This window comes from Argentina anserina, chromosome 4, assembly GCF_933775445.1.
Source record: "Argentina anserina chromosome 4, drPotAnse1.1, whole genome shotgun sequence".
Classification (NCBI taxonomy): Eukaryota; Viridiplantae; Streptophyta; class Magnoliopsida; order Rosales; family Rosaceae; genus Argentina; species Argentina anserina.
Genome location: NC_065875.1, coordinates 24,904,256 through 24,925,901, shown reverse-complemented (window position 1 = coordinate 24,925,901; position 21,646 = coordinate 24,904,256). Strand labels below are relative to the sequence as shown.

Genomic DNA, 21,646 nt, shown 5'->3' with positions numbered 1-21,646 from the left:
TGATTTGGTACCATCGGGAGGAGAACCGAGGGTCTTTCTTGGTAGTGTCACGGTGCAACCCACATTGATCACGAGGATCATACAGGGTCAGGCGCAGGATAGACTCTCACGAGCTAAGTTGGCGGATCTTGTAGTTGATACGCTTGATGGGTGTCCTTCTGAGTGGAGAGTTGGACCCGATGGAGGGTTGAGGTTTGGGGCAAGATTGTGTGTTCCAGATTGTGATGATCTTCGGGAGGAGGTTCTTCGTACGGCACATCGTTCACGCTATACCGTCCATCCAGGGAACACCAAGATGTACAAGGACCTATGCAGACAATTCTGGTGGAACGGTATGAAGAAAGATGTAGCAGAGTTTGTATCGAAGTGCCTTACATGTCAGCAAGTGAAAGCAGAGCATCAACGACCAGCTGGCATGTTGAAACCACTGACTATTCCTCTTTGGAAGTGGGAGTAGATATCTATGGATTTTGTGACCGGGTTGCCTAGATCGAAGAAGGGTCACGATGCCATATGGGTGATTGTCGATCGATTGACGAAGTCGGCTCATTTTCTCCCAGTGTCGATGAAGTACTCAGTAGACGTGCTTGGGAAGCTATATGTGGATGAGGTAGTGAGACTTCATGGTGCTCCAGTTTCTATTGTTTCCGATAGAGATGCACGTTTCACTTCGAAGTTCTGGGGTGGTTTGCAGAAGGCGATGGGCACTACCTTGGATATGAGTACAGCTTTTCACCCTCAGACGGATGGACAGACGGAGAGGGTGAATCAGGTGATGGAGGACATGTTGAGAGCATGTGTGTTGGATTTCAAGGGTAGCTGGGAAGATCATTTGAGATTGATTGAGTTTGCCTACAACAACAGCTACCATTCTAGCATCGGCATGGCACCTTATGAGGCACTTTATGGTAGACCATGTCGATCTCCGATCTGTTGGGCCGAAGTTGGTGATGAGGCACTGATGGGTCCAGAGGTGGTTCAGGAAACCACGGAGAAGATCTCGATCATTCGAGATAGAATCCGGACCGCTCAGAGTAGACAGAAGAGCTATGCAGACTTGAAAAGGAGACATGTGGAATTTGAGGTCGGTGATCATGTGTTCTTGAAAGTTTCACCTATGAGAGGTGTAGTGAGATTCGGCAAGAAAGGAAAGTTGGCACCGAGGTACGTTGGGCCCTTTGAGATACTTGAGAAGGTGGGCGAACTAGCTTATCGACTAGCCTTGCCTACTAGTATGTCGGGTGTTCACAATGTCTTCCACATTTCCATGCTGAGGAAGTATATACCAGATGAGTCACATGTGATCGATCATAGCACCATTGAAGTGAAGGAAAATGCCACTTTTGTTGTCGAGCCGGTTCGTATCCTGGATAGATCCACTAAGAAGCTACGGAGGAGAGAAGTTGGGCTAGTCAAGGTGTTGTGGAGTCACCATGATGAGGGTGATGCATCTTGGGAGCTAGAGTCAGACATGATGACCAGATATCCACAGTTGTTTGATGAGTGAGTTTGAATTTCGGGACGAAATTCCTTTAAGGGGGGTAGATTGTAATAACCCTCGTTTTCAAACAATATTTGAATTTAATTAAATTCTATTGAGTTGTGAATTTTGTTTTAAATCGAATTTGAGTTGTTTGCAATCGTTACGAAACGGAAACGGAAGCGTTCCGAGAACGTTTAATAAGAAAACGTTACGTTTCCGAACGAATTTATCGACTTTTATTTCGTCGCTCGGTTGTGAAAACTTTCTTCACGGAAGTTGTAGAGCTCGTCGATACGAGTTCGTGGATATGTGACGCGTTCGAATCGGACGTCGGAGGTAAAAGTTATTAACGTCGGAAGTTAGTTTCCGATTTGGAAACTAGTATAAATAGATGATTATGGAATTAGGGTTTCCATAATCAGAAACCCTTCTCTCTCTCTCAACCCGCCGCTCTCCCTTCTCTCTCACTCTCTCGACTTCTCTCTCTCTCTCCTCACGACTCTCTCTCTCCCCTGCCCTCCGACCTCAGCCCGCCGTGGCTCACACAGCCACACCCTAGGCCACCGCAAGCTCGACTTCCCTCCCTCCTGGCCCGGACGCGACCTCCACCGTCGCCAAGAAGCCACGCCGAGCTCCCGCACCTCCTGCAAGATCGGCACCGATCTCCTTCGACACCACCGAGCTCAAGGCGAGCTTTCCACCATCAAATCAAGGTGAGATACATGCTATGGACGATTGTGTGATTGTTGTAATGAAATTTTGATGTATTGGAGTGAGATCGGATGGAGATAGAGGGGGAGGGATACCGCCGCCTAGTGGTGGCGCGTGGGGGAGCGTAGAGGGTGTAGGAGAGGGTCTGCGGCCGTAGGAAGGAAGAGGGGAAGGAGGGGGAGAATTTGGAGGCGGCGGTGGCGTCACACGCTCCGTGGTTAGCCTCGGCGCGTGGGCCCCACGCGCGGCCGGCCGGAGGTGGCGCGTGTGCCACACGCGCCGCCGTGTGAGGTGGTGTAAATAGTTTCGACTGAAAGGGTATTTTGGTAATTTACTGTGTAACGGTAAATGTAAATGTAAATTTTATTTACGTATGGTAAATGTAATTAAGTTTTACCTACGGTAAATGTAATTATAATTTACTTTCAGTAAATGTAAAAAGTAAATTGTAAAAAGGGTAATTTAGTAAATTTTTATTTACTGAATTTGTATTTACATTAAATCGTACGTATACGTACAGAAATACGTATTTAATATTTATACGTACAGAAATACGTATTAATATTTATACGTACAGAAATACGTATTAATATTTATACGTACAGAAATACGTATTTAATATTTATACGTACAGTAATACGTATTTAATATTTATACGTACAGAAATACGTATTAATATTTATACGTACAGAAATACGTATTAATATTTATACGTACAGAAATACGTATTAATATTTATACGTACAGAAATACATATTTAATATTTATACGTACAGAAATACGTATTTAATATTTATACGTACAGAAATACGTATTAATTGAGTATTGTACAGTAACCGTGAATAGTGAACAGTGAACAGTAACTTCGTATAAACCAAAATTGCTGAACAGTAACCGATTATTACTGTTTCGGCATTTAAAGGTTTACGAAACGATTCTAAATGCTGGTTTTTATCTTTTTAAGGTGATCGCTAAATCGAGGAAAGGGAGTATCATCGGAAATTGAGGATTTACGCTCAAGTCAATAAGGTGAGTAAAATCTCACTGAATTACGAATCTACCCTCGCGGTGATTCAACATTTTTGCAAGTGTGTTTATTTAATGAATTACAACATGTATATAACTTAGTGGACTACGTATATATATAGTATAATGGTAATAAATACATATATATATATATAGTTCATTAAATTACATACTGTTATTAATTCATTAAAAATAGTCATTTCGGTGACAGAAAAATTGTGCATGTGTGATTTTAATGGTACGATATGATGTGAGATTATCGTACGTAATTTTTCAGGTGTTTATGAAATATGACATGTATATGATATAGTGGACTATGTATGTATTGTATAAATGGTAAATAAATACGAATATATATAGTTTGCTATATAATATACTGTTATGATTTTTATTATGGATATATTGTGAAAGTTTTAAAACGTACAATTTGATGAGTGATTATTGTACATGATTTTATCACGAAAAATGTGAAATATTGTGATTTGTCTTCGGACGTGATGTGTGGTACAATATGATGTGAGATTATTGTACATGTGAGGCAAGTCGGAACCTAGCCTTTGGCCGGGCGAAAGTTACGATACAGTTAGAGCTCTAGTCTGTCTGCCATAGTACTGCATGAGGTAACGGGTGGTTATCTGATCATGGGTACTCAGCTTGTTTTGGATGTTGGGTGGCGGGTGGTTACCCAACATCAGCGGTATACTAAGTGAGGGGTAACAGATGTGTACCAGCGCTCATTAGTTACCATTTTGTGAAAGTATTAGAGTAACCAGATGGGTTGCTCGTTTTCTCATGATTTTCATTATACTGTGTTGATGTGGAGTTGTGCCTTTTATGAGACGAGAGTTATTTTCATATTTTACTCATACGAGCTGTAAAGCTTACCGGGTTTGTGTTGCAATCCCGGTGCACCAATTTCAATTTTGTAGGGGATACTTCCGCAGGTGCTGAGTAGTGGTGATTGAGTGACGACTCCGAAGACTCGAAGTCGATCGCATCCAGTCGTGGTGAGGTTCCAGCGTGGATTTTGTGTGAGATTTGGTGTGATTTTATTTGTGAGGTTGTTGTGAGGATTATACAATTCCATTTGTTATATGTTGAATTATCATTTGGGTTTGTAATAATCGGCTTGACTGAGTTATATTTTAAACTCAGATGTGATCCGCTGCGACATTAAAATGATTTCGATTTCATTGAGATTATTTTGTGTTTAACGATTTTAAGATTTTGAGTTTTGAAGCTCGGAATTTTAGGGTCGTTACAATGCTCCTATCAATTCTTGTACCGCTCATCGATCTTCTACCTGAGTAACCTGGCCTTTTGCTTAAACACGACCAAAGGCAACGTAAGAGCTAGCCAAATGCAAATCAAGATAGCTAAGCATCTGCAGCCATGCACTATAAATAGTACCACATGCATGCAGGGTTCCTAACTTCCTAAATAACTCGATCACTAAGCAAAACATATGATGCGTTGTGGTACCTGCCAGGACGGTAGTAGTAGTAGTAGCTAGTTCGTAGTAGTATTATAGTATTTACATTGCCCTAGCTATCTGGCAATATCAGGTGTCCCCTAGAGTTCCTCCGAACACTTCACAAGGGTTAGCATATAATTAATTTCAAAAAAAAAAATTAATTGCACTAGTCCCTACTAGAGTGTTTGGGGGAACTCCGGGTGCCATTTGATGAAAAGTTGAAAACTGAACTGCCAGGAGCTGAGAGGTCCGGTTCGACCGTGTACTATGCAATAATGGTTGTGAGTAGGGTTTTAATCAATGTTTTAAAAAACTCGTCTCAAGGTTCGTCTGAGGCTTAAAAAACTTAAAGCTACTTACATAACGTCTTTGTTTTTCGATCTGGACACCGAGGCTCGCCTTTTACGCCTTATGTTACGTTTTTTACGTCTTTTACGCATTTACTACGCCTTAGAAAATAATCTTTTTAAGTATCTGTAATAACCCGATTTTTCGGAACGATGTTTGGTTTGATTTAATTTCTATAAAGTTGTGAAATTCATTTAAAATGAAATTTGGTTGTTTGCGACATTACGAAACAAGAACAGAAACGTTCTCGGAACGTTTATTTAGAAAAACGTTACGTTTCCGCGACGTGAATATCGACTTTTATTCCGTCGCTCGTTTGCGAAAACTTTCTTCACGAAAGTTGTAGAGCTCGTCGATACAAGTTCGTGGACGCGTCACGCATTCAAATCGGAAGTCTACGTGAAAGTTATTAACGACGGAAGTTAGTTTCCGATTTAGAAAAGGGTATAAAAGGAAACTTATCAGAAGTAGGGTTTCTATTTCTGGAAACCCACTTATCCCCCAAACCCGCGCCTCCCTCCCTCTTCTCTCTCTTACCCCTGAGCTCTCTCTCTCTCTCTCTCTCTCTCTCTCTCTCTCTCTCCTTCACTGTCAACGCCGGCGATCTCCATCACCGGCCGTCCGTGTCACGCACCGCCGGCCCAGGAAGCACCGCGCGGCCCTCCTCAGTCGACCCTGAGGTCGACGCACCATCTCACGCCGCGCCGGAACTCCACCAACGACGCCAAGATTCTGCGATTTCTCCGACGGCCTCTCAAGCTCTCTGGCGACGATCCGACGGTCCAAAAGCTCGTTTGAGGTAAGGGTTAGCCTAGGTTGGTTGTTGTGATGCTTTGATGTGATTTTTGTGGTTGTTTGATTCGAATTGGAGGAGATCGGAGGAGGAGAGATTTGGGGGAGATGCCGCCGCCTTAGGCGGCGCATGTGGGTGCGTGGAGGAGGTAGGAGGCGGCGTGAGGCCGTGGGGAGGAAGAGGGGGAAGAAATGAGGAGATTAGGGACGGCGGTGGCGTGCTACGTGCTACGCTCATGAGTACCCGTGTTATAAATGCATTTGGATAAACATAAGGATTGCCCAATTTCTCATGAGCACTTTCATTTTCATATTTTTGGACAACCATATGGGCCGTCCATTAACTCATGAGTGCATTTATAATTAATGTTTTGTGATTTTCGTATATATTGATATGCGGGTGGTATTTGTTATTTTACTCATACGAGCTGCAAAGCTTACCGGGTTTGTGTTTACAATCCCGGTGCACCAATTCGATGGTGTAGGGGATAACTTCGCAGGTGTGGATTAGCAGGAATCGACGGACCGCTCAGAAGACTTGGAGTTATTTAATTTACATCATGTGGTGAGGATTTTGTGTGGATTTCTTTGTGAGGATTATACATTTCTATTTGTTATAATGTCGAATTATAATTTGGTTTGTAATAATCAGTTTGACTGAGTTGTATTTTGAACTCAGTGATGATCCGCTGTGGCATTTAAAATGATTTCGGTTAATTGAGATTGTTTTAGTGTTTTCATGACTTCGAAATTTGAGTTTCATGCTCGAAATTTTGGGGTCGTGACAGTATCTTTTTATATTTATTTATATAATGTGTTTAATTTGAGGAAAACTGTAACGACCCCAAAATTTCGAGCTAAAAAACTCAAATTTTAAAGTCGTTAAACACAAAATAATCTCAATGAAATCAAAATCATTTAACGTGCACAGCGGCTCATCACTGAGTTCGCAATACAACTCAGAAAACCAATTATTACAACCCAATTTATAATTTAACATTACATAAGATGGAAATGTAATAATCCTCACAATCTCACAAAACTCACAAATAAAACCACACCAATTCTCACACACAAACCACGCTAGAAACCTCACCACAAGTAGGATACAAACGACTTCGAGTCTCCGGAGTCGTCACTCAACCTCCAATAATCAACACCTGCAGTAGTATCTCCTACACCATCGAATTGGTGCACCGGGATTGTCAACACAAACCCAGCAAGCTTTACAGCTCGTATGAGTAAATGAAAATATATAACTCGCATATCAATATATACGAAAATCCATAAATCAATCAAATATAAATGCACTCATGAGTCAATGGACGGCCCATCTGGTCGTCCAAAAGAAATATGAAACAAAACGCTCATGAGAAATTAAGTAACCCTTATGGTTACCAAAATGCATTTATATTACGGGTACCAAGAACGCTGGTACACATCTGTTACCCCTCTCGTAATACACCGCCGATATTGGATAGCCACCCGCTACCCAACATCCAAAATAATCTGAGTACTCATGAGCAGATAACCACCTGTTACCTCACATGCAGTACTACGGCAGACAGACTAGAGCTCTAACTGTATCGTAACTTTCGCCCGGCCAAAGGCTAGGTTTCGACTTGCCAAACACGTACAATAATCTCACATCATATCGTACCAAACATCAGGTCCGAAGACAAATCACATTTTAACAATCTCAATGTTAAAAATCACGTACAATAATCTCACATCATATTGTACAAATCAAAATCACATGCTCGATATATCTTGTCATCAAAATGACATCATCACAATAAAATCATAACAGTATATTATATAGCAAACTACATATATATGTATTTATTTACCATTATTATGATATATATATAATCCATTATATCTTATACATGTCATAATTTATAAACACGTCCGAAGACAAAACGTTTAACAATCTCCATATTAAACTCACATGCTTGTCATCGAATTGACCTAATTCAGATGAATTCATAACAGTATATAATATAGCAAATTATATATATATGTACTTATTACCATTTATAAAATATATATAGAATCCATTATATTGTATACATGTCGTATTTCAATATTAAAAACTCTTACAAATATCTTAGAATCACCGCAAGGGTAAATTCGTAAATATGTGAGATTTTACTCACCTTATCGACTTGAGCGAAACTCCAAAATTCCGCAGCTAATTCCTTTTCTTGATTTATTGATCACCTTGAAAAGACAAGAAAAGAATTTAGAAACGTTTCGTAAACCTTTAAATGCCGAAACAGTAATAAACTGTTACTGTTCAGCAATTTTTAGTTTTTACAAAGTTACTGTCCACGGGGTACTATTCATGTATTACTGTACAAATACACAAATAATACGTATTTATATACGTATACATACTGTTTACGTATTTCTGTACGTATATATACTGTTTACGTATTTCTGTACGTATACATACTATTCAAATGTAAATACAATCTCAGTAAATAAAATTTACTAAATTACCTTTTACAACTTACCTTTTACGTAAAATTTAATTTACATTTACCGTACGTAAATAAAATTTACATTTACATTTACCGTACGTAAATAAAATTTACATTTACATTTACCGTACGTAAGTAAATTACCAAAATACCCTTCTGGAATACTGTTCACGCCGCCGCACCGCCCGCACGTGGTGGCGCGTGGGGTACACGCGCCACCCGCCGGCAGGCCGCGCGTGGGGCCCACGCGCCGACACCCACCAAGGCGCGTATGACGCCACCGCCACCCCAAAACCATCCTCCTTTCTTCCTCCGCCCTTTCCACGGCCCTAGGCCACCCCTACACTACCTCACCCTCTCACACGCGCCGCCTAAGGCAGCGGTGCTCAACCCTTGCCACCTACACCTCCGATTCTCCTCAATCCTTCCCCAATCGATCCAGAAATCTCCCAAATCAATCCCAAACATCCAACAATCACAAACCACAATTCAATTACATCAATTTTTTTACCTAATTCGAACGATGGAAGCTCGATTTGTCGTCGGTGATGCGTGAGAAGCCGGCGACGTCGATTCGAGCAGCGGTGAGCTTGAGGGTTGCTGCGGAGGTCACGCGGTACTCTAGGGACCGGCTGTGAGGAACGCGACGGCTTGGAGGCGGAGGTTGCGACGAGATGCAGAAGGCTCGGAGAGAGAGGGGAGACTCTCGGCGGCGAAACAGGGCGGCGCGAGCTCGGGGTCTGGTGCGGAGGGCCTCGTGATGCCATAGGGAGCGGCGGTGCACGACACGAAGGCCCAGGGAGGCAGATCGCACGGAGGCGATTTTCTGAGGAGAGGGAGAGAGTTTTCGGGGAGAGAGAAAGAGGGAGGGAGGCGGAGAGAAGAGAGAGAATGGGTTTTCCTGAAATGGAAACCCTAATCACTAAAACATCCTATTTATACTCGTTTCTATAATTGGAAACTAACTTCCGACATTAATAACTTCCACGTCCGACGTCCGATTAGAACGCGTCACATACTCACGAACTCGTATCGACGAGCTCCACAACTTTCGTGAAGAAAGTTTTCGCAACCGAGCGACGGAATAAAAGTCGATAAATTCGTTCGGAAACGTAATGTTTTTCTTATTAAACGTTCCGAGAACGTTTCCGTTTCCGTTCCGTAAAGTTGCAAACAATCAAATTCATTTTAATTGAATTTCATAACTTTATAGAATTCAAATCAAATCAAATATTGTTTTGAAAATTTAGGGTTATTACAAAAACTATCTAAAACGTTTGGATTATGAATTTCATTATATTTAAATACAATAAATTGGTAAGTTCTTATGTATATTTGTTCTTTTTGTATGTGTATAATTATATATCTACACATTTAACTATTTTTTATAACATAAGGCTTACGCCTTATAACATTGGTTTTAATTAAATTTTTTTCATTATTTGATACGTATTCAGTTTCTTTATATATATTTAAGTCGATCTATAACTTACATGCATATGATACCACAAATTCCAGACGTCGCGTCTAATATCAGCACGGCCGCGCCAATGAACAGTTGAAGATCATATCTGTGTTTTTCTTGTATGGGAAAACCGAAAAAAATGAAACTAAACAAGCCCAGCGGTTGCTCCAATGAGGCAGGAAACAAGAAGATGCATGCTCGAGCCCCAAAAACCAGGAAGATATACAGCGCAACAAAAACAAGAGCAGCAAGACAAAAAGAAAGACAAACGTACAACATTGCTATGACGAAGAAAGAATCAAGAACAGCAAGTGTGGTCAACTCGGTCAACCGTACTATAATTAGCCTCTTGCTACTGTTTCTTCTCTTCTATTAGTCCTATCTCCAGTTTGATTGCCCCTGTGAAGTTGCGGCCCGATTTCATCTCCCAGCTGTGTAAAGTATTATTAAACAGCAATATGATGAGAACTCAGAGTAGGATTAGACTAAAATCTAAGAGTTTTATCGTCTCTAATGTGAAAAAGAAAGCATAAACTAATAGTATAGTAGGAATATTAGTAGCCCATGCAGTGCCAAATTAACAATATGCTTGGAACACGTACATATTGAGATTCAACCTCATGATCTAAGCTATTGAGCCAATGTATTTTATTGATTCAAAGTGAAGCTACAAATTCATCGAAATACAGTTGCGTTGTCCTTATAAAACATTCGAAAACCCTCATGGGATTTTATACCTATTACCTAGAAGTTAACACCAAATCGTACATTTCAAGGTTTACGCCATTGGTTACACCATTTTTAACTCTACTTGCTTAGCTAATGGTATGCATATGTTAATCAGGATCACAATCTCTCTGTTTCCTCAGTTAATCACATAAATATGAGTGCAAGTCTCTTGGTTTAATTCTGGGTAGGTTCTTCTTCCATCACCGATCATCAATACTAATACACATCAACACGATGGGAAACTGTTTGAGGAAACATCGTCGAGACCCAAACTCACCAGTTCAAATTCCTGGTTTGCATTTTCCGAAATTGTTATATATATCACGTCTTCATTTCAGAAATTTGATCGAATACCCCGGATAATATACTGATCGAACTAATACATTTACTCTTTAAATTGGTGCAGGCGGTTCTCATCTATCCAAGAAAATTAATAGAACAGTTGGAGAAGGAGCTATTCCAACTGTTTCCTCAACTTCTGTCGGTGGTAATATCTTTCTTGTGCTTATCGATATCTTCTTTTATCCTTGAGAACATAAACCTTCTGTGTGCTAATATATAGATATACTTTGCGTATTTTTGCATAATGCATTCGGTTTGATACAGAAAGAAAACGTGAAAGAGACAGATCTCCAATTCAGGAGATCACACATGTTACCTCAAACACAGATATAGGTACTTGTATATGACTATGTATATGCTCAATATAATCTAATTGCTTCCCTGGCTTAATTGATTAACGTGTCCACTGGTGAATTCATTTGACAGGTGCAGAGAAGCCTAGCAAAAAGAAAAAACGTGGTCTCCGAATTGCCGGAAAAGCTGCTAAGAGTTCTAATGTCGAGGGAGTGAACAAGAATGATGGAGTGTTTCATCGTTACTGCAAATACAAGTTGCACTGCTTTTGTTATACTGACTTGAAAGAGGCGACGCGAAAATTTAGTCGCAGAAATTTAATAGGGCAAGGTGGATTTGGTGATGTTTACATAGGGTATGTGACTTACTGCAGTATGGCATCTGCTGCAAAACCAAATGAGGGACTCGCAGTTGCCATCAAAAGGCTCAGAAAGACCGGGCCACAGGGCCATGAACAATGGGAGGTGAGGCTTTTCAGATACTCACATCTCTGTTCTAATATGTGAAGAAATAGGTTTATGATTACCTAATGGTATGCCTGCTGCAGAATGAAATCAGATTCATGAGCAAACTAAACCATCCCAACATAGTAAAGCTAATAGGCTACTGCCACGATGGTGAGCATAGGATATTGGTCTATGAGTACATGAGCAAGGGAAGCTTGGAGACCCAACTACTGGCAGGTTAGAGTTCAGATCATTAAGACTCTCTAGTCTCTACTACTACTTGTAATAAGCATAAGAAGGCTGGGATGGATTAGGTATAATTAAGGTGAGTTGATCTGGCTTAAACTGCAGAAAAGGCGCCGGATTTAGATTGGAGAACAAGAACTAACGTAGCGATTGATATAGCCAAGGCCCTAGATTCTCTTCACAGTCTTGGCACGCCGGTAATTCATAGAGATCTGAAAGCTTCCAATGTCTTGTTGGACAAAGTGAGGCTTTCTGCCACATACACTAAAGATACGATTAAGCTCTTCATGCTTGTTATAAATCGAAGCTCACAAGTTGTGATTGCAGGACTTCAAGGCTAAGCTATCAGATTTTGGCCTGGCAAGATATGGACCTCAAGGTGATCAGGAATGCATAATGACAAGGATTCTTGGCACCAAAGGCTATATTGCACCGGAATACATAGAAACTGGTAACTCAACTACTCATAGCAAAAGTTCCTGCATGCAACTGAACTGATGTGTAAGCACTAAGCAGCTAGTTTATGTGTTCTATTCACAGGACATGTAACGCTGAAAACCGATGTATACAGCTTTGGAGTGGTGCTGTTGGAGATTTTATCAGGCAGTTGTGCCGTGAAGAGATATTCAGATGGGATGGCCGGAGATCTTGCACAGTGGGCCGGACCATATCTTTGCAACAAGCAACAACTGCATCGAGTGATCGACCAGAGACTCGGAAGGAACTTCCCAACGAAAGAGGCTCAACAGTTTGCGGAACTCACCCTCCGATGCCTTGCTGCACACCCTAAGAGCAGGCCAACAATGACTGAAGTTGTGGCTGAGTTGAAGAACGTACAAGAAAATTCAAGCAGCAGTGGCAGCAGTAGTAATATGAACTCGTACCGTGTTCCAATATATACCTCATGCCCTCCTTACAAAATACTTATACCTAGGCAAACTGCATGTCAGGCACATTAAGCTCCTCATGTCAGTCATGTCTTTGATGATGCCGTATATGATTTTATAAGGCATGCAAGCAACTAAAACAGTGTAATAACCCGACTTTTCGGGATGATTTATTGGATTGATTTTAAATTTATTGAGTTGTGAAACTCATTAAACGTGTTTGTGTCGCCTTGCGTTGTCGGAAATCGAAACGGAAACGTTATCGGAACTTCGATTTAGAAAAACGTTACGTTTCCACGACGTGAATATCGAATTTTATTTCGTCGCTCGTTTGCGAAAACTTCCTTCACGAAAGTTGTAGAGCTCGTCGATACAAGTTTGTGGACATGTCACGCGTTCTAATCGGACGTCGAATGTGAAATTTATTAATGACGGAAGTTAGTTTCCGATTTAGAAATGAGTATAAAAGGAAACTTATCAGAAGTAGGGTTTCCATTTTCGGAAACCCTCTTCTCCCCAAACCCGCGCCTCCCTCCCTCTCTTCTCTCTCTTTTCCCCGAGCTCTCTCTCTCTCCCTCATTGTCATCGTCGGCGATCTCCTTCACCGGTCGTCCGTGTCACACACCGCCAGCCCAGGAAGCACCGCGCAGCCCTCCGCAGTCGACCCCGAGGTCGACGCACCCTCTCGCCCCGTCGTGAGCCCTCGCACTCCGAGCCGAGCCTGCGCGACTTCTGTCGCCGTTCCTCCGGCGAGAATCCGACTCCTCCAACGTTGAATTGAGGTGAGGTTAGCTTGATTAGATAGTTGTGATGCTTGGTGTGGATTTTTGGATGATTTTGGTTTGTAATTGTGGAGATCGGAGGAGGATTGGAGGAGGGAGGTTACCGCCGCCTTAGGCGGCGCGTGTGGGTGCGTGGAGGAGGTAGGAGGCGGCGTGAGGCCGTGGGGAGGAAGAGGGGGAAAAAAGGAGGAGATTAGGGGGCAGCAGTGGCGTGCTACACGACGGCTTTAGGCTCAGCGCATGGGGCCCACGCGCTGCCACAGTGAGTGGCGCGTGTACCCCATGCGCTGCCACAGTAAGTGGCGCGTGTACCTCACGCGCCGCGACGTGCGGCAGCGCGTGAATAGTGTTTTCGTAAACAGTAATTTTGTAAAATTTATTTTTACGTACAGTAAATGTAAATTACATTCAATAAATATAAAAGTACTTTCAGAAGGATAAATCGGTAATTATTATTTACTGAGACATTATTTACATTTGAATAGTATGCATATGTACAGAAATATGTAAACAGTATGTACACGTACAGGAATTCGTAATTGATGTGTTTTTTGTCAGAAATATGTGAATAGTAAATATGTGAATAGTACTTCTGTAAACAGTAATTTCGTAAAACCAGAAATTGCTTAACAGTAAAATAATATTACTGTTTCGGCATTTAAGGTTTACGTAACGATTCTAAATTCTTTTCTTATCTTTTCAAGGTGATCGATAATTCAAGAAAATGAATTACTTTCAGAATTGTGGAATTACGATCGAGATTATAAGGTGAGTAAAATCTCACATTTACGAATCTACCCTTACGGAGATTCGGGATTATGCTGAATTGTAAAGAATAAAATATGATATGTATATGATATAGTGGAATATATATTTGTATAAATGGTAAATAGGTACATATAAATAGGTACATATTATATACTATCATGATTTCATTGTGAATATGTTCAATTGGTGATGAGATTTATATATTGAGCATGTGATTTGATTGTACAATATCACATGATGATTATTGTACGTGGTTTTAACATTGAGTTTTGTTAAAACGTGTTTGTCTTCGGACGTGTTTTATGTATTCAGACGAGTTTATGTCTTCGGACGTGTTTTATGTCTTCGGACGTGTTTTTATGTCTTCGGACGAGTTATGTCTTCGGACCAGTCTTCGGACGTGTTTGGCATGTCGGAACCTAGCTTTTGGCTGGGCGAAAGTTACGATTCAGTTAGAGCTCTAGTCTGTCTGCCGAGGTACTGCATATGAGTAACAGATGGGTTATCGGCTTATGAGTACCCATATATTTTTGATATTGGATGACAGATGGTTGTCCAATGTCGGCGGCGTACTACATGAGGGGTAACAAAGGGGTACCAGCGCTTATGAGTACCCGTATTATAAATGCATTTGGATAAACAGAGGGGTTGCCTAATTCTCATGAGTACATATATTTTCACGTTATTAGACAACCAGATGGGCAGTCTAATGAGTAATGAGTGCATTTATATTTGTTGATTTGTGGATTTTCGTATATATTGATATGCGAGTTATATTGTCGTTTTACTCATACGAGCTGCAAAGCTTACCGGGTTTGTATTTACAATCCCGGTGCACCTATTCGATGGTGTAGGAGATAACTCCGCAGGTGTGGATTAGCAGAATTGACGGACTACTCTGAAGATCGACGGACCGCTCAGATGACTTGAAGTTATTTATTTCCATCTTGTGGTGAGAATTTTGTGTGGATTCCTTTGTGAGAATTTTGTGAGGATTATACATTTCCATTTGTTATAATGTTGAATTATAAATTTTAGTTTGTAATAATCGGTTTGACTGAGTTGTATTTTGAACTCAGAGATGATCCGCTGTGACATTTAAATGATTTCGATTCATTGAGATTGTTTTAGTGTTTTTCATGACTTCGAATTTGAGTATCATACTCGAAATTTTGAGGTCGTGACAAACAGGTCCTGTTTAAATCAGTGTACAAGCAAAAAAGTTGTATACAAGGGAAATGATATATGAGAAGAGAAGTGAAGTACAGAACGGCACAAACCACAACATACGAAACATGATCTCTAATTAGCTGCTATCATATTCAATAGAGAATCGATAAAGTGAAGGCAAATAGTAAAGAGTGCAAATTTACACTGATAGCTAATTCTATACACAACTATAACTAAGACAGATTATCACCACAAAAAAGGTAAGCATGTATTCCGAATTACAGGCAGCAATACACCTCCTCATACATAAGTGTGATAAATACAAGACCCAAACTTGATTCTATGTAAACAAAATATGGAATCAAATGAGTATTGTCCAGAGAAAACTGTGTTCAACGAACAGATGCAGATGACCGGTGGGATGGCAATGGAGATGCACTGGGTGTTAAATTTAAGGGAGAGCGGTGATGTCGCATTGGGGACCTGCGATTATGAAGAGAAACTCCCTGCTGCTCTGATTGAGAGACTCTGGCAGGTGTTTTGGGGCCATCAAGTTGTTCTAGTGTAGCTACAACTGTTGACATTGTAGGCCTTTGTTTAGATTCTGGGCTTAGGCACTGTAAAGCCAGAGTAGCAGCTGTGTAGGCTGATTTCTGAGGATATTGACCTTCCAACTTGGTGTCCATAATCCGAAATAGCTTTCTTTTGTCACCCAGGTATGGTTTTGTCCAGTCTACAAGATTCTGCTCAACGCCAACTTTGGTTTTATCAACAGCTCGCCGTCCAGACAATAGTTCCAACAATACAACCCCAAAACTATAAACGTCACTTTTAGCAGTCAATCGACCTGTTAAACAATGCACTAGTCAGAAATTAACCTATGAAAGCATTTTGAACATAATAAGTCCAAATACTTGAGATTCCATGCATCATACCCTCTATAACAATCATTTGCATACAAAGTACCAAGTCTGTCTTGACAAAATCCCACCAGACTTGCATGCAATTGTCAGAATAGAATAAAAAATTTGTACCACCAATTCTCATATGCAATTCAGAAGGCTAAACTATACTTTTTTTAGACATTGGAGTAAATAGATGGGGACATTCTAAATAATTAAGATTAGCCATTTAGCTCCGGACTCCAGAGAATATCATTCCATGCCAACAGTGACTCCTCATAAGCTAACCTTCTATACCATTTATTAGAATAAAGAAAACTAACAACAAACTTAAAATTCGTAAAATCATTTTTCCTTGAGAACGAATAGAGTCACTCGAGGTGTTTAAGTCTCTAAGATAATAAAGATTACGTTGATCTGCCATAGACAAAGTCGCAAAACACCAAGTGGTACTTATAATTAAACACAAACTGACCTGTGGCAACATATTCAGGTGCTGCATAGCCTTGAGTACCCATGACTTGAGTAGAAACATGGGTCCGGTCACCAGTGGGACCTGCCTTGGCCAGGCCAAAATCAGAAAGCTTTGCGTTGAAGTCCTGCAACCCAGCCAGTCAACCAACAAAGTTAGTGAGTAATTTATACTATTTGATCATAAAAGTTTTCAAACACAATACTGCACTCAATTGTGGCATTATATTGTGTTTGAACAGTAATATAAAAGGCTTGAAAAGCCGGAAAAACCTCATCTTTAGTTTTGAGGAGAACAACCCATGAAAGACGGGTGCAATCATCAATAAATGACACATAATACCGCATCCCTGACACAGTAGACTCTTTGGAAGGTCCCCAAACATCAGAATGAATTAATTCAAAAGGAAGAAAACGTCTATTAGAAGTTCTAGGGGAATATGTAGAAGATATGGACATTGTGTGTTTTATATTTAACATACCGCATCAAGTAAAATATTGGAAGCCTTGAAATCACGATAAATAACTTGTGATTCAGCTTCATGAAGAAAACTTAGCCCCCTGGCAGCACCTATGGCTACTTTCATTCTTATTGCCCATGAAAGTGGTTGTGGCCCTCCTGAAAAGATTGAAGTCCAATGTTACAAACACCTCTTAAAGCCAAAAGTAGTTTCTTGGTATCAAATTGCAACCTTATGGTTCCTTTTCTTCTTCTTTTTACAAATGATCATACAAATTGTCTTCAGCAGTTTAACCACTTTGAAGCTGAACACAAAAATAAAAATGAAAAAATAAGAACAAGCCCCGTATATATCACGTACTTCTGAAAAGATGATTCTCTAAGCTCCCTTTTGGCATGAACTCATACACCAATAGCCGGTTTTCACCTTCAAAGCAGTACCCAATAAGCTTAACGAGATTTGGATGATGGAGTTGGCCAAGATAGTTAACTTCTGTCTGAGATTGGGTGGCTATTAGTAAATAAGAAATAAAATGTACATACCAAAAGAGAAATATTGTAATTGAAACTTACCAACCACTCCTTGTGACCTTGGAAACCTTCAGGTTTTAGCTTCTTGACGGCTACAACCATTCCTGACCCTGGTTTTGCTGCTGTAAATGTGGTTTCATTAATCCAGCCTTTGAAAACATAACCAAATCCTCCCTCGCCGAGAAGACTGTCAGGGCGAAAATTCCTAGTGGCATTCCTTAGTTCATTGAATGAGAACGGGTTTAGATTTGGAGATGACAATATTTCCCCTTCCGTCCTTGGGGTAGGAAGACTCGAACCATTGCTCTTTTCACTATATGATGAAATGGTTAAGCTGGAGGGACCAGCTGACGAAGGGCTGGTTTTGCTGGAACATTTGGAAGTCCCCGACGCTGACGAGAGAAAAAAAAGTAATTGGTAAGCACATATACAGTCACAACGCCGATCTGACAATAAGAAACTCAGTTCAACCAATCTCTAACCAGCTAAGAGCATTCCTAAAGAAGAAATGCCAACCAAACTACCAATCCTCTAGAAGACGATGACACTTTAGGCAAACTAATTCAACACGAATGAACAAGTCTCCCGTGTAAACTTACAAATCAAGGTGCATAGCTTTGAGTTATCAGCTTATCTCAAACAACAGTACACCCGTACCAGCTATCCTGGCTTACAAAACACTTTAAATCAAGCATCTTTGATCCGTGATCACTACAAAGCACCACCATGCCTATTTTCCTTAGGACCACAATTATCACTGAAGCCTTTGCTTCTAGAGGGCATAGCGTGTCATCTTAACACAGCCATCACACGATCATTGCAGATATCAAAACCCTTTTCACAAATTGACCCCTTTTAGAAAAACATATCAATTTTCAGCTAAACAACACTATTCTATATTTCACCTTTAAATGTGTGAAGTTCATCTTTGCTAAAACAGGAACAAAAAGCCAAAACACACAATTTTAGCCAAATTGGTAACTTCATAAGTTTTGAACCTTTCCAAACTTCAGATCATATATGAGAACTGTTAATGATGCATCAAGAAACAAAAGAAATGAATTGAAAATTTGAGACCACCTGAGCAGCTAACCTGGGTTAAACCCAAAAGACACAACACTTTCCGAACCAGGACTGCTGAACTCAAGTCTACAACGTCTACAACTTGAAAAAAAAAAAAAACCAAACTCCTAAAGTGCCAGAAAGACATAAAATCTCCTGAAATATACCTGAAGTACCAAGAGAGCTCTGAGCTGTGTCGACTTTAGCAGAGGAATCTAGACAGTTGCCCATTTGCTGGTGCTTACTTCAAAAAAGACAGCTTCTTGTTTTCCTAGTCTGGTGCTGGTGGAAGCTGTCAGAACAGTAGATTAATCACACAATCTGAACCGTTGGAACTGTTATAGTTTTCTGGGTTTGTGAAATGGTAGTGATTTTAGATTGAGGGAGAAGCAGCCAAGAGGAGAAGGAAGAGAAAGAGGGGTGAAGGTGGGAATGGGAATGGGAATGGGAATGAGAAGCAGAGGAGGAAATCTCTTGTTAGTGGGAGTCACGACAAAAGCGTGGGTACGCGCTCATTGGTGACGTCATCTCGTGAATTCTCTGTTTTATCCTTCTTGCTCGACTTGTGGTTTGGTTTGGTAATGAATTTCGTTACTCCGAATGACCGAGATGCCCTTTTTTCTTGGATAAAGATCTGATTTTTTTTTTCTCTAGAAGCAGGGCCTTAAACCATTACTATTACTGATACCATATAATACAAAGGAGATATAAAGTCTTAACCTAAATTACAGTAATTCAACATAGAAAACTCTGAAATCACAGCAAAAATTTCAATTAAACGAATTGATATATTTCATTAAACACTAATTAGCAAATAATGTAATTTTATCAACTCTATTTGTTTTATAATTTTAGCTACATACCAGGAAGATATTACTCACACAAAGCCATAAGTCTAATTATAATAGTTTCCCACTATGTTGCCACCAAACATAAAATACAGTGAGCATACCACTAAGAGATAGTGACCAAATGACAATGCAAAATACCCGCCTGGAATAAGGCACCAAAAGTGCTCAAACCGAGACTACATTCAACCCTACTTCTCAAAATTTGAAATAAACAAGAACAAGAAAAAGTAAATTGCAAGAAACATAAATTAGAGAACTTGGAATACAATTAGCAAGCAAATTCCAGCCGCCACCAACTAGAATCTATGTCGGGATAACCCACATATGGTGACCGCTATCCCGACTATCATTACATACTATGAAATAAAAACAACAAAGCAAATAACTAAATGCAATCCTTGAGAGCCCATATCTAAAGGGAATGAAGCAACCATCGAGGCACCGAAACCTTGCCTCAATAACCTGAGTCATACCCCTGCCGGCGGCAACATCACCCTTCTTGTAGGGATCGAGTCTTAGAGCCTTGAAAAATGTTGCAGTCCGATCGAAATAGATCAGAAACCCATTCCCCGAATTATATAAGGTATTGGAGCACCCAACTTACAAAGCCCTAAATCATTTTTTGAAGCATAAATGAGTTTTTTGAATCACTGATGTGTACTATGATTTTTATACTTAAAAAATTTATCTATCAAATCGTCGTTAAAATAATTGTAGAATGTTACTTATGTAAGCAAATACAACTATAAACCATGATGGTTCGCCTGATGATAACATGATAGACAAATATGAAGTTAAAAATGATGATTGTAAGCTGTTTCCATTCATTTAAATTCAACAGATGAAAAAATGGGTACAAACTTGACTCATAGTGAAAACTGAACATCTAAGAAAGTTTAAAAGTTCTGATCATTTAGCTATAAATTCCTTGTGGGGGTATAATAGGAAATGAAAAAAAAAGATGCATCATTCTCGGTTTATTGGGCAGGGGGGAGACAGAAAGACAGATAGGAGTTTATGACCCCAAAAAAGACAGGTAGGAGTTGATGAGGCATGTGGACAAATTTGAAATAAAATATCAGTAGCGTAGAATTTTGGAAGCCTTGACTAAAATTCTGTTGCAGACGCCATGCAAGAACTCTTTTCACACATGAAGCTTGGATTACAATTCCTAATCAAGTCAAAAGGTTGTAGGGCAAAAGGTTTTTTTTTTTGTGAGGTGGAAGATATTTAATAGAACAAAAACTAAAATATTCTTTCTTTCGCTTCATTCATTCTGTTTCTTCTTCGATATGAGATTGACTTCCTTCCTTTTCGAATAAATTCTGTTTCTTCTTCAAGATGAGATTGACTAAGCCACCCAAAAGGGTGAGACTACTCTGGTGGAGCAAATGGCTAAAGTTTCTGAAAGTGGGAGGATTGGCCTTTTATTTTGCCGAGTTTGAAAGCATTCTTGTTCAATTCGATGTATGATTTGATGGAAGTGGATGTTACTCTAGCTAGGAAAGTGGGGATTAATCAAATACCATATGTTTGTTGCCCACCTTCACCCCTCTTTGTCATCGATCACGTACTAGCGTGGTTTACTCTGATTTAGTGCCGAGCCGGTCCGTTGTTTTGTGAGGCCTTATGCGACTTACGTATTGAAGTCTTATTTCTAATAGATAAAAAAACATTATAATAAATTTTTCAACAAAATAGGTATTCTCATATTCTCTGTTTACAAAATATAAGTACATAATTTTTGTTTACATGACTTGAGAAATCTGAGATTCAGACCTCAAATTTAGCTACAACAAACACAAATGCAAAAACATAAGCCATGGTGTCTGTCTGATTGCCTTGATATTTAGGAGTAATAAAAGTCATTACAAAAAAACACTAACTAAAACCAACGTTTACCAAGAGAACATGATAATC

The 21,646-nt window shown here is 40.0% G+C and overlaps 2 protein-coding genes across 2 annotated transcripts; one reads left to right on the top strand and one right to left on the bottom strand.

Moving 5' to 3' along the window:
• Positions 1 to 10,748: 10,748 nt before the first annotated feature.
• On the top strand, positions 10,749 to 12,866 carry LOC126792459 (probable serine/threonine-protein kinase PBL18). The gene is made up of 8 exons (XM_050518874.1): positions 10,749 to 10,806; positions 10,921 to 11,001; positions 11,121 to 11,189; positions 11,283 to 11,614; positions 11,698 to 11,833; positions 11,948 to 12,084; positions 12,170 to 12,293; positions 12,383 to 12,866. Exons 1-8 carry the CDS (start codon positions 10,749 to 10,751, stop codon positions 12,799 to 12,801), a joined length of 1,356 nt encoding a protein of 451 aa, XP_050374831.1. The 3' UTR covers positions 12,802 to 12,866.
• A 2,732-nt stretch (positions 12,867 to 15,598) lies between these two features.
• Positions 15,599 to 19,293, bottom strand: LOC126792774 (probable serine/threonine-protein kinase PBL3). Its single transcript, XM_050519252.1, has 6 exons — positions 19,043 to 19,293; positions 17,856 to 18,205; positions 17,644 to 17,779; positions 17,305 to 17,441; positions 16,827 to 16,950; positions 15,599 to 16,296 (listed from the first exon to the last, which is right to left on the bottom strand). The coding sequence occupies exons 1-6, from the start codon at positions 19,104 to 19,106 to the stop codon at positions 15,842 to 15,844; spliced, it is 1,266 nt and encodes a 421-aa protein (XP_050375209.1). The 5' UTR covers positions 19,107 to 19,293; the 3' UTR covers positions 15,599 to 15,841.
• Between the last annotated feature and the right edge of the window lie 2,353 nt (positions 19,294 to 21,646).